This window comes from Salvelinus namaycush, chromosome 2 (assembly GCF_016432855.1).
Source record: "Salvelinus namaycush isolate Seneca chromosome 2, SaNama_1.0, whole genome shotgun sequence".
Classification (NCBI taxonomy): domain Eukaryota; kingdom Metazoa; phylum Chordata; class Actinopteri; order Salmoniformes; family Salmonidae; genus Salvelinus; species Salvelinus namaycush.
The window spans coordinates 34,585,228-34,597,471 of record NC_052308.1 but is presented as its reverse complement, the minus strand read 5'-3'; the positions used below and the strand labels follow the sequence as shown (position 1 = coordinate 34,597,471).

The following is a 12,244-nucleotide window of genomic DNA, read 5'->3' as shown; positions in this document are numbered from 1 at the left end:
ATACCCATAAAACCTACCGGTCAAACAAGGGAAGGGTTCCAATTGTTTTTCCACCATTCATTTTTCCCATAGGAGATTTTAGAAACTTAAAATAAGGGCTGTGTTTTGTGTAGGCTTACCTTGGCGTGATGTTTTGATAACCGTGTAAATCTTTCCAGGACAAGGTGCCTTGTCAATATATCCAACTGTATTTACCCCCCCCAAAAATGTATCTTAATGCTAATTAGCTGATCATGTGGCGATCAAAGAACTACAAATGCCATGATGATATGGACGAGACTGCCGAATCGAGACAAAGGTAAGAATCTCTGGATTAACAATCTGTTAGCTAAATGTAATGACAAATATTGGTTACATTTCTTTAAATTGACAATTCTGTGATCTGTATTGTGCAAGTTTTAAATTGACACAATACCTGTTAGCAAAGGTGTCAGAGATGGCTTGTGGGAATTTGTAGTCTTGTATAATGTCTATTTTGATGCTAAACCTGACCTGTACCAAAACTATTGACAGTTAAGAGTCGTCATCTTTATTTTCTCGTGGTTGTGAGAAGAATGTGCATGACATTCATTTTGAGGTTAATAACTTGTTTGTTCATATGTGAAAACAAGAAGGCTGTGATTGAAAACCAACAAATTTCACAGAAAAGAAGACAATTGGTATTTTATATATCCACATCCTGAAGCTGGTTTATCACATATGTTCAGTAGCTTGTTCAACACAGTGTTATTGAACAGATTATAGCAGTAGGATAAGATATTACAACCAAACATGTAAAGGAAAAAAATGATGTATGAAAAAAGCATTGAGTGAAAGACTGTCAAAATAAGCTGTCAATTATTATTAATCTAACCAAACTTGACACATTTTGAATTAGTTACCACTTTCTTGATCTGTGCTTAAAACTATCTCTGCATTCCTCTACATCAGCGTTTATGGACATAGAACATGGAAGATATTCCCTTGCTGGAAATGTCATGCCACTGGGGGGCCCTTCATTAAGGCAACGAGAAACCTAAAATAAAGAAAAACAGGAAGTGTGTGGCAGAGGAAAAGGAAGCAACCGCTAGCTAGGGTGGAAGTTAGCCTAGCGGTTAGAGCGTTGGGACAGTAACAAAGGTTGCTTGTTTAAATACCAGAGCCGACAAGGTAAAAATCTACCGAGGTGCCCTTGAGCAAGGCACCTTTTGTTCCTTTTTTAAGGGGGTAGGTCAGCTTTAATATTGCAGATAGATTGTGGCTTCCATCAATGTAATTGTCTGCATCATTTCCAATACTCCATATTTTTGGGGAAATACATATAAAATAGATGCATTTAAACAAATATATATAGATAGTCCTTTATTATTTTCCCCTAACCCTACCTCCCCTAATTGGAATAAACGAATGGACAACAACATTTAGGCTTCTACTTCCAGCTTATACATACTGTACTATATACATTCTACAGACACAGTATATTTTACAATAGTTATCTTTTGTTTGTTTTATAGTCCCATCCTTCAGCTCCACTCTACCCCTCCCATAAGCAAGGAACGTAACCCTAATTTGCTCCAGGGGCGTCGTACTACTATGGCTGACCCTGTAAAACAACACAAATCACTGTGGTCCTTTGTAGCTCTGTTGGTAGAGTATGGCTCTTGTAATGCAAGGGTATTGGGTTCGATTCCTGGGACCACCCACATGTAAAATATGACTGAATAAAAGTGTCTGCTAAATGGCATATAATATTATTATTCTTATATTACTGCACATATCTGGTGTATGTGACAATAAAACATCAAGCATGGCAAAGGGACATTCCACCGCATGAGTTTTTGTTCCCCCTCTACAATGGTCCCTCTCTTTAAGACTCCACATCCGATTGGCTGGTGCTGGCGTTACTCAACTCCTTTCCCTTCTCATTGGCCGCTGCCCTTCCATTACCCACACGGTTGCCGCGATTCTCGTGGCGAGCCAGGTCGGCGATGAGGTTTCCGCGGAAACTTCTGCTGAGGAAGTTGTAGAGGATGGGGTTGGCCACACAGTGGAACAGTGACAGAGCCTTGACCACGACATAGGAGAAGTAGATTTTCGCCACCGTCTGGCAACTCAGCACCCTTGGGTTCAGCTCATCCACCACCAGCAACATTAAGACAATGTGTAAGGGCAGCCAGCACAGCACAAACACCAGGGAATACAGATGAACCAGCCACAGCTCCTTCCCCCGCCCCGCCCACTCGGGTCTCGCCCGCAGGGTCAGCAGGTTAAAGGTCACAATGATGGCTTCCGGGCCCAGGAACTGGAAGATAAGGTAGAGGAAGGTGTGGGCGGTGTTCCAGTCTATAAAGTTGTGCTCTGGGTAGCTGTAGCAGCCTGGCTCGTCCCACTCCAGCAGTGTCACATGGGCGTTCTCCAGCAGGCCCAGAACCACGGACAGGACCCAGAGGAACCCACAGAGAAGGCCTCTGAGCCTGGCCTGCTTGGGGCCCCAGGGTCGGGGCCCGGTGCGCACCACGGCCAGGTAGCGCTCCACCGTCATGTAGGCCAGGAAGAAGGAGCTGCTGTAGAAGTTGATGTCGTAGACGAGGTTGGTGAAGCGGCACAGGAGGTATCCCCACACCCACACGTACTCCATCATCGCCTCCAGCATAAAGAAGGGCACCATCACTGTCATCAGTAGGTCCGACACGCCCATGTTGAGTATGCAGAAGAGCACGCCGTTGTGGCTGCTGCGCCGGTGCCAGTTGACCCACACCACCAGGGCGTTGAGCGTGAGGCCAGCCATGAAGAACAGCAGGTAGAGCAGGAAGAGCACCACGCGCCTCGAGGTGTTGTCCAGGTCCACATGGCACTCATGGATGAACCAGGCAGAGTCTGTGTAGTTGTTGTCGTTTGAGGCGGAGGTGGGGTGCTCGTCCATGACCTGTAGGTGGACAACGGTATTGTATCCAGATGAAAAAAAACAGAAATACAGTGTCATAAGGATTTCTATGACAAACATCAGGGGTGACCACAACTACAGGATGTTACATTACCTATTGTGTGTGTTTTTTAGCCAAGTTCAAAACCCCACTGAGGACTTCATTACAAAAGCATGTTTGTGCTATATTGCATTTCGGGACTCATCCCAAATTACATTCCCTTCCAAATACCCATTATCTATCCTGATTGCCTAGTCACTTTTACCCCGACCTACATGTACATATTACCTCAACTCCCTCGAACCCCTGCACATAGACTCGGTACCAGTACTCCTTGTATATAGCCTCATTCATGTTATATTGTTTTACTATTTTCTTAGCACGTCTTACTTTTTAACTGCATTGTTGGGAAAGGGCTTGTAAGTAAGCATTTCACGGTAAAGTCTACACCTGTTGTATTTAACGCATGTGACAATTTCATTTCTAAACCGTGTTTTCCTATATCTCATCCCGGAACTTTGGGTATGAGGCAGTTACAGACTGGACTGAATGCATGTGTTCCCCAGGGCGAGGATCAGAGGCAGTGTATAAAATATTAAAGGATCACAAGAGGCCTTGACTGTTACACATATCAAACAATCCTATGAAGAACATTAGATCCAGATTAAGTCAGACCAGAGACTTGACTGATACAATGCTGCAAATCTGTGGTACTTCTAATCTATAGATAATGCTGTGGATATCATAGCTAAACTTAAGTTTAACAGCTAAGTAACAATGGCTGGATAATTACCAGACCATATGGAAAGAGCCTATATGAGAAATAAGTCATAAAAAGCTCTCTCTTACACTTAGCTTTCCTCCTTCAGTCAGTAGTAGTAAGTCCCAAATGGCACCCTATTCACTACATAGTTCACTACTTTTGTCCATAGCCTGGGCTCTCGTCAAAAGTAGTGCAATATCTTTTATATTTTTCCTTTATTTAACTAGGCAAGTCAGTTAAGAACAAATTCTTATTTTCAATGACGGCCTAGGAACAGTGGATAAACTGCCTTGTTCAGGGGCAGAACAGATTTTTGTCAGCTCGGGGATTCGATCTTGCAACCTTTCTGTTACTAGTCCAACACTCTAACCACTAGGCTACCTGCCGCCAGGGAATAGGGTGCCCTTTAGGAAGCAGCCTGAGAGATGAAAGTGAGAGAGGACTTCACATCAGGAGTCTTACCTTGAACAGTGATGAGAGGACAAGATCAGGAGTGAGAGAGCAGAGTGGTGCACCTGTAGGATCCACTGCAGCTGAGCGAGTTCAAAGTCCTGGCTGCACTGGCTATGTGTGTTCCTCAATGACCACTGTGCTGGTACAGACATGAGCCACACAGTTAAAGTCCTTCCCCACACCCACTTCCCCAGCCCTGAGTCAACATCACCCAGCTAGAGGAGGACAGGATATCCTCGCTGGAGCGGGAGGAGAGGGGATGGAAGGGGTTTGGGGGACATTCTGGCAAGAGGATGAGCAGACCAACATAGAGGGGGAGATAAAAACGTGACAGATGAAAGAAGCCCCCAAAAAGAAAAAAATACAAGAATTGCACATAACTGAGCCATCCTGAGTTCATTATTATGATGTAACTAAAGGGGCTAAAATGATATCATTATTAAGACTTGAGACTACCAGGAAAGTTGTGAGCAAGAGCCAAAATCTATCATAGAAGGGTGAGGGTCAGAGGTCACTGAAGGTCAATGTCACCTCAATCAGGGAGGTCAGGGAACCAAAACAGATCCAACACACGTTACAACAGTTGCAAGTTTAGGCATGGAACATATGGAGTCCACGGTTTATTTTTCACCCCAGGATTAACAGTCCCTATCTGACATTGAGTGAGCCCTGAATAATTTCTAATGATCATGTCAACTCATAATAAACCATTCATAAACAACAATTATACAGTGCGCTCCAAAAGCATTGGGACAGTGACACAGCAGACAGTCAGCTTTAATTTGAGGGTATGTTCATCCATATCGGGTGAACCATTTAGAAATTACAGCACTTTTTGTACATAGTTCCCCCCCATTTTAGGGGACCAAAAGTATTGGGAAATTAATGGCAAATAATGTAGTGTCATTTTTATTGTAAATAAGAATAGAATGTTTCTAAACACCTCCACATTAAATGTGGATGCTACCATGATTACGGATAGTCCTGAATGAATCGTGAATAATAAGTGAGAAAGTTACAGATGCACAAATATCATCCCCCCCCCCCCCCCAATGCTAACCTCCCCTATTGTAATGGTGAGAGGTTAGCATGTCTTGGTGGTATGATATTTGTGCATCTAACTTTGCATCTAACTATTTGTGCATCTAACTCACTCATCATTAGTCACAATTCATTCAGGACTATACGTAATCATGGTAGCATCCACATTAATGTAGAAGTGTTTAGAAACATGATATTCTTATTTACAATAAAAGTGACTCCAAAATGACAATACTTTATTTACCATTAATTTCTATTGGGCACAAAATAATCTGAAACACAACCAAAACAAACATCCAACAAGTTTGTAAAATCACAAGCTTGATATAATCATTGCGTGCTAGGAATATGGGACCAAATACTAAACTTCTGACTACTTTAATACACATACGTGAATTTGTCCCAATACTTTTAGTCCACTAAAATGAAGGGACTATGTACAAAAAGTGCTGTAATTTCTAAATGGTTCACCCGATATGGATGAAAATACCCTCAGATTAAAGCTGACAGTCTACTCTTCAACCTCATAGTCATTGTATCATTTCAAATCCAAAGTGCTGGAGTACAGAGCCAAAACAAAATGTGTCACTGTCCCAATACCTTAGGAGCTCACTGTATATATAAACATGAATCATTTGGCCCTTAAGCATTGTCATTAAATAAGTCCTCAGTTACATAAATAATTTACACTTAAACTCATCCATGCAACTACTACGAATGATTGTCAATCACAATCTACAAAGTTGTACTGTTCATCTGTCATCACTTAATACATGCCTGCTTGCTGCTACTCTGTGTTTGTCAATAAAGGCAAGTAGTAGGTCGCAGGGACATTGAGCAGCCAGGTCACGATCAGCTTATCAAGACACTGGCGAGTGGTGACGTGTGTGCTTCAGTGCCGTTTTAGTTTTTCTAATTTCTCACTATCTATTACCAGTGTGTGCATCTGTCTGGCCATGTTTCATAGGGAATTGTTACAAAACAGGTCATGGGGGGGGGGGGGGGGGAACAAGATGCTCATGAATAGGTTTTGGAATGTTGACAATTTGAGACATCTCTCAATTCTGACAAGTTGCTCTGATCGTCACAATTCTAATTTTGCCCCAAAGAGTGGCAGACTCGAGTGATATCAAACACATCAGCAAGTGGCCATTCCATAAAGGGCTTAGAGTTATTTTAACATAGGTGACGTATAGTCTTATGTAACCAAGTCTGAGGCACTGCGTAATGGGCAGGTCTGTCTCACTGTCTGGAGGATCTGACTGCTATGATTGAATAGAGCGCAATCAGCACAGCTGCTTCTGCCGTGTCAGTTGGCACTGTGCCAGTGGGCATGATCCTAATCCATACCAAACTCTTCAGTAAGTCATGACACACTCACTTACAAAGCACAGCTTTGGACGAGACGGACTTTGTAGTCAATTCTTACACTGGAATTTATGTTTCCGACTCTTATCGATGCCACAAAATCAGAAGTTGGTTCTAAGGGGAAGTTGACCTTTAGCAGTGCTTTCAGAAGAGAACTGTGCTGAGAGGGCAGAATCAGGGGTTGAGGAGATACTTAGCGTTTTCAAAGACTGTCACCCTAACCAAGACTGCAACTAAGTTTTAGAAAATAATGGATGAAGCATCTTGAAATTCTACAGAGTCATTACTGGTGTCTGCGTCAGGAAAGACAGTGCTATGGAGGTTTTACATCCACAAACCAATTTATCCAGTACATAGTAGCTACAGTATGTCTCGCCCAACATCACAAGATACTCTAAGACTGCTCATCTTACTATTATTCCACAGCTACATTAGGCTATTTCAGATCCTGCCATACCCAGTTCAAATACTGCTGCCCTCTATTGTTGTCTTCTATAACCCCTGAAATAATGTTGCCACCTAAACATCTATAACAATTAAATTGTGTCAGTTTTACAGAGTACATTCTGTAGTTTCAAAACAGCATTTTATTTTCAGTTTAAACTGACAGCAACCGTAAAGAGTATACAGATTTTTTTCAAGCACAAGTTTCTGCCGCAACTTCATTTTTTAAATTACAATAAAGCTTGCACAATGATAGACACCAGTTCTTGTTTCTTGTAAAATATGCTGAGTATATCATGTATATTTATAATTGTCATTCTCTGTTTAACTGATTGAACAAGCTTTATTTGTACTTATATTTGTATATTGGTTTTAATATAAGCCCTTTCGGGTTTCCAACCTCACCTGCAACCCATTTTGACCAGTTTATCTGTACGGTTTTGTCTTTCACTTGTTTTCTTTGGTGCGAATGAATTACTTTCTAACAAGCACTGTTTTAATTTAACAAAGTTAGTTCTCATACCATATCTCTCTCAGGTCAAACAGACGCAGAGGATATTTATCTTGGATTTGTTTCAATCTCTTTCTTAGAAAAGAGCGCCGCACCTTTTCAAACCCCTGTGTACCTCTCGGCGTTCACTCAGCAATTCCCTTTGTTCCCCATACCTACTTATTTTGTTGATCTTCCCTAGTGCAACAGGAAAACGTGTCAGCAGATTTATGATATACAAGGTGAGGACAATAAAAGCTGTGACCTCTGACCCTAGGCCTGCTGTTCTGAGGAGAATGTTAAAGGAAATACCCCCCTCTAAAGGATGTTACACTGAAGGACTAAAAACCATGAAGGCGTTTGTGTGATGTCTGTCAAAGCACACAAAAACAATGTACATGTAATGGAAAGTGTTTGTGAGACAGACAACCTTAGTTCAAGCCCAGTCGAGAGGCAAGTTGAGCGAGAAAGCAAAGCTGCTAAGGAAGCACTAGGACGCTGGTTACATGCACACACAAATACACAATGAAATCGTTCTAGGAAGCTTGAGAGGGGAGGCGTATCTGGGGAAAGGACATGGTGAGCCAGTTTGACTCTCTGTCCAGCTTTTATGGCTCAATGTGTGTATTCCATCCATTTAGTGGTGCCTCCCCATTCAACACTATGCGTGGGTGGTTAATGCTTTGGGTAGGAAATGTCTGTCCATCCTTATTATCCCTGTAGTAAATCAGACTGTTACACTGTTAATCAGATTGCACTGTGATTGCCTGCCTTGTGGGATTTGGTGGTTTACTGGAAGGCATTAACATGTTAATGACATCCCTATCAGATGTTCAAGACCATTATATTCCTCTACACAGAATATTGTCCAGTGTTACCTAGTGTTTATTTTTCAGTATAACATTTCTATTGTTGACTCCGGAGTAAAATCAATTTTGTAAATATGAAATTAACACTCAGTGGTGTAAAATAACCCCAGTGTTGGTGTTAATAACCAGTGTTGAGTGTGAGTGTGTCAGTTTTACTCTGTGGAGTATAACGTTCCCATCAAAACCACATCCACCATTATCAGCATGCTCTACTGCAGGTGGAAATGTTAAGGATTGTTCTTATATTTGTGTTTTTGAATGCACATTGATTGATTGATTAATCTTATGCTACAAAGATAAATAACCTATTTTTCTAAACTTATCCAATCAGTTAGATTTATTGCAGGTGATTAAACAATTCCAACTGTCGGATGTCCTAACGCTGGCTGGATTCCAAAAGGAATTACATACTGAACAAAAATATAAACGCAACATGTAAAGTCTTGGTCCCATGTTTCATGAGCTGAAATAAAAGATCCACAAAATGTTCCATATGCACAAAAAGCTTATTTATCTCAAATTGTGCACAAATTTGTTTACATCCCTGTTAGTGAACATTTCTCCTTTGCCAAGATAATCCATCCACCTGACAGGTGTGGCATATCAAGAAGCTGATTCAACAATATTATCATTACACAGGTGCACCTTGTGCTCAGGACAACAAAAGGACAAAAATGTGCTGTTTTGTCACACAACCCAATGCCACAGTTTGTGTGCAATTGGCATGCTGACTGCAGGAATGTCCACCAGAGCTGTTGCCAGAGAATTTAATGTTCATTTATATACCATAGTATTCCCCAAAACTTGCACTTATAATATTCCTAACGCTACTGTGTTACATGCTGACCAAACCGGCCATGTTACGTGTGCGAGCGTTGCAAAATAAATATACACCGTAGGAGGCTGCTGAGAGAAGAATGGCTCATAATAATGGTTGTAACGGAGGAAATGGAATCAAAATACCTGATGTATTTGATACCATTCCACTCTAGTCATTACCATGAGCCATTCTCCCCAATTAAGGTGCCACCAACCTCCTGTGATTTACACATATTCAATAATTTCATGCCCACTGCTCGTGGGCATCTTCGTAGCCAGGTGCTAAAATAAAACTTGGTTATATGAGCCCGTTCTATTTTAGACGTTTGACTCGTTGCAAGTACCACCTCTCTTATATACTCATTCGTTTTTACGAGGATATATCCACGTGGGTGATTGAAAGATGAACGAGGTCCACACTCCAGTCCAGTTGGTAGCGGTAACGCACGTTAAATTTGGTTGCCAACCGCCATATAAAATCCAAAGAAGATGAACGAGAAGAGATTAACCAAAGAAAACAAACTAGGTTTCCCTTTTTATCTGTGGATTAATTGTCGAAGTAGAGAACACACAATTTTCTATGACTCAAAATTACAAAGATCCATCAAAAAAAGGACCGTATGCATTTCAGGTAATAAAAAAAACACCCAGTGTTTCTCCCAGGACAAATTAGCTAGCAACAGCAAGACAGCTAAATGGCCATGAATGTTAATTTAACACTGAAAAGTATGGACCCGTGTAGGCACGGGCCCAGTGTTAAATTTAACACTGTCAGTGTTGATTTAACACTGGACAATTTGCTAGGTCTATGCTTTAAATTACATTTCTGATAAAATATGATAAGAACTTTGGGAATACTGTGACTCACCTTACTGTAGGATATCTGGATTTATGGGAGACAGAACTTCCAAAAATGTAACACAGATAATTTAGTAGATATCAACTCAAACATAGATTTAAAGAAACGTTTAATGTAATTTGCACAAATTATATTAGCGAGTGGTTCCTAATCCGTGACTGGATCTTTTATTTCTATCCGTGAGTGTGCATATAAAAAATGTATGGAATTTTGAAATGATTTATACTTTAACTTTTGATAGTTAAGTATATTTACTTTTGATATATAAGTATATTTAAAACCAAATACTATTAGACTTTTACTCAAGTAATATTTTACTGGGTGACTTTCACCCGAGTCATTTTCTATTAAAAATGTATCTTGACTTTTACCCAAGTTTGACAATTGGGTACTTTTTCCACCACTGCCTGTTTGAGATTACCATGAATTGTTTGAGGTTTAACGTTTGATTCGTTACGTTAAATAATTCAGTAATGTCTCAAAGAAATGATGGTAATCATCTGTTTTTATCACCAGAAAGAAACTGCTAGCCATTGGTTGCTAACAGCTGAGAACTGCTAGCTAACTGGCAAGCACAAAAACAGTCAACAACTTTGGGAACACAGACCGCTAGAAATCGTCTCTAGTGGCGAAAGTAATAACTGCCGAAAATGCACAGCAAAGTGGAGAAAATGTTTGTTTAAAAAAAAGTTGTATTTATAGTGGAATACTTACACAAAATAAACGTGACACCGTTTGTAAACGATAACACAGTGCAGGAAATGAGGAAATTGATAAAAATGCTGGAAGTGGATGCTGGAATTAAACAATTAACTATGCAAATTTGCAAAAACTGTGTGCATTAAGGAAATAGATGCCTGGCTCAAATAGAAGCATGTCTCTAATAAAAGGCAGTTGTGTTCAGTAATTTAAGAAAATAAACGCCCGGGCTATTAATTTAAGTGTTACGGTTTCTCATACAATTATATTTTGTTTTAGTCAATGACAATACATGTTGCAATGTAAATACCTGCGTCATTGCATGCTAGTGCATCAATGTTTTTTTTGTTGCATAGGAAACATCAAGCTTGTGAAGGAGGGATACACAATTATGACAGCTAGTGACTGAGGATGAAAAACCTGCTGACCACTAGATGTCCTTGTATACCTATATTTACATCAAATGCACTTGATTTTTCATCAGAACTGTGTGAATTACAAGCCCATTCAATCTATTTTGGGGCATCTATAATCATTTTTATTGTTTATACTCAGCAGGGGTGTACTTCAAATCATTTGTCTTCATGAATGGTTTCATGTGTGCTTGGTTGCATACCCCATCTTAAAATGTAAGAAAGCATTTGATATCACAAAGCAGGCTGTATTTCTATTTGTCCTGGATTGTCATTTCTTATTTAGTTAGCCCCACCTCACCCAAGAAATGCAAATCCATTTACAGAGAAAATACATAGATGTGTGTGTATGTGTCTAACAGATCCATAAGCGTTCTCCAAAATGTCCCAGATATGTCAATATGAAAATCATGTGCAATAGTGACTTTTTACACCAGTGCAGCAAGTTAGTGGACTCTATTAAGTACTGTTGAAATCAATTTGATCTGTGGGGATACATTGACACCTAGTAGCGGTGGTATGGTTGATTTCTCCCTAACCATAATTTCACTGTTTGTTTTGATTGGGTAGGTCCCTGAAAACGGTCTCTACTTCTTTGTTGTGCAAGAACTACAAGCCAAATGTCAGAGAAATTGTGGACTAAATATGCAATATATTGAGAAATATTTCTTATTGTAATCCGATACCTGTGTATGTGCAGGAATGTTTGCGTCCCATAGGTTGTAATGTGGTTGTAATGTTGACACATCACCAGAGACGATCTACCATCTTGGACAACACTGGTCCTGCCATGCATGCAAAGCTAGTTAACATGATAACTGGTATACCTTGTTAGCTAACTTAGCTAGTTCATCAAACAGTATTTTCTGTGCACGATGGCACTTATTAGAGCCTTGACTCTCATATGGACCTCACTGTCACTACCGGTCATCTAACAAGCCACATAGCCACCAGGGTTGCATCGGTTTCCAATGGACTTGCCTACAGCTTGCTAGCTAACACTAGCATGCTAATGTTAGCTAGCTAATGACGATAAACCTTAGTCATGGGTCCGCAAAATCAAGCAAATGGTACTGAACTCATGACAAAATCATTGACATTGTAGTGGTTGTTTTTTTCTTAG

At 40.4% G+C, this 12,244-nt stretch overlaps 1 protein-coding gene across 1 annotated transcript; it reads right to left on the bottom strand.

The window, feature by feature from the left end:
* Window positions 1–1,732: 1,732 nt before the first annotated feature.
* LOC120025580 (G-protein coupled receptor 182-like) lies at window positions 1,733–2,902 on the bottom strand. Its single transcript, XM_038970138.1, has one exon. It carries the CDS (start codon window positions 2,900–2,902, stop codon window positions 1,847–1,849), a length of 1,056 nt encoding a protein of 351 aa, XP_038826066.1. The 3' UTR covers window positions 1,733–1,846.
* Window positions 2,903–12,244: the final 9,342 nt, after the last annotated feature.

Bases quoted from the DNA above. Each gene is read 5' to 3' on its own strand.
- LOC120025580 (XM_038970138.1), bottom strand. From the start codon at position 2,902: ATGGACGAGCACCCCACCTCCGCCTCAAACGACAACAACTACACAGAC.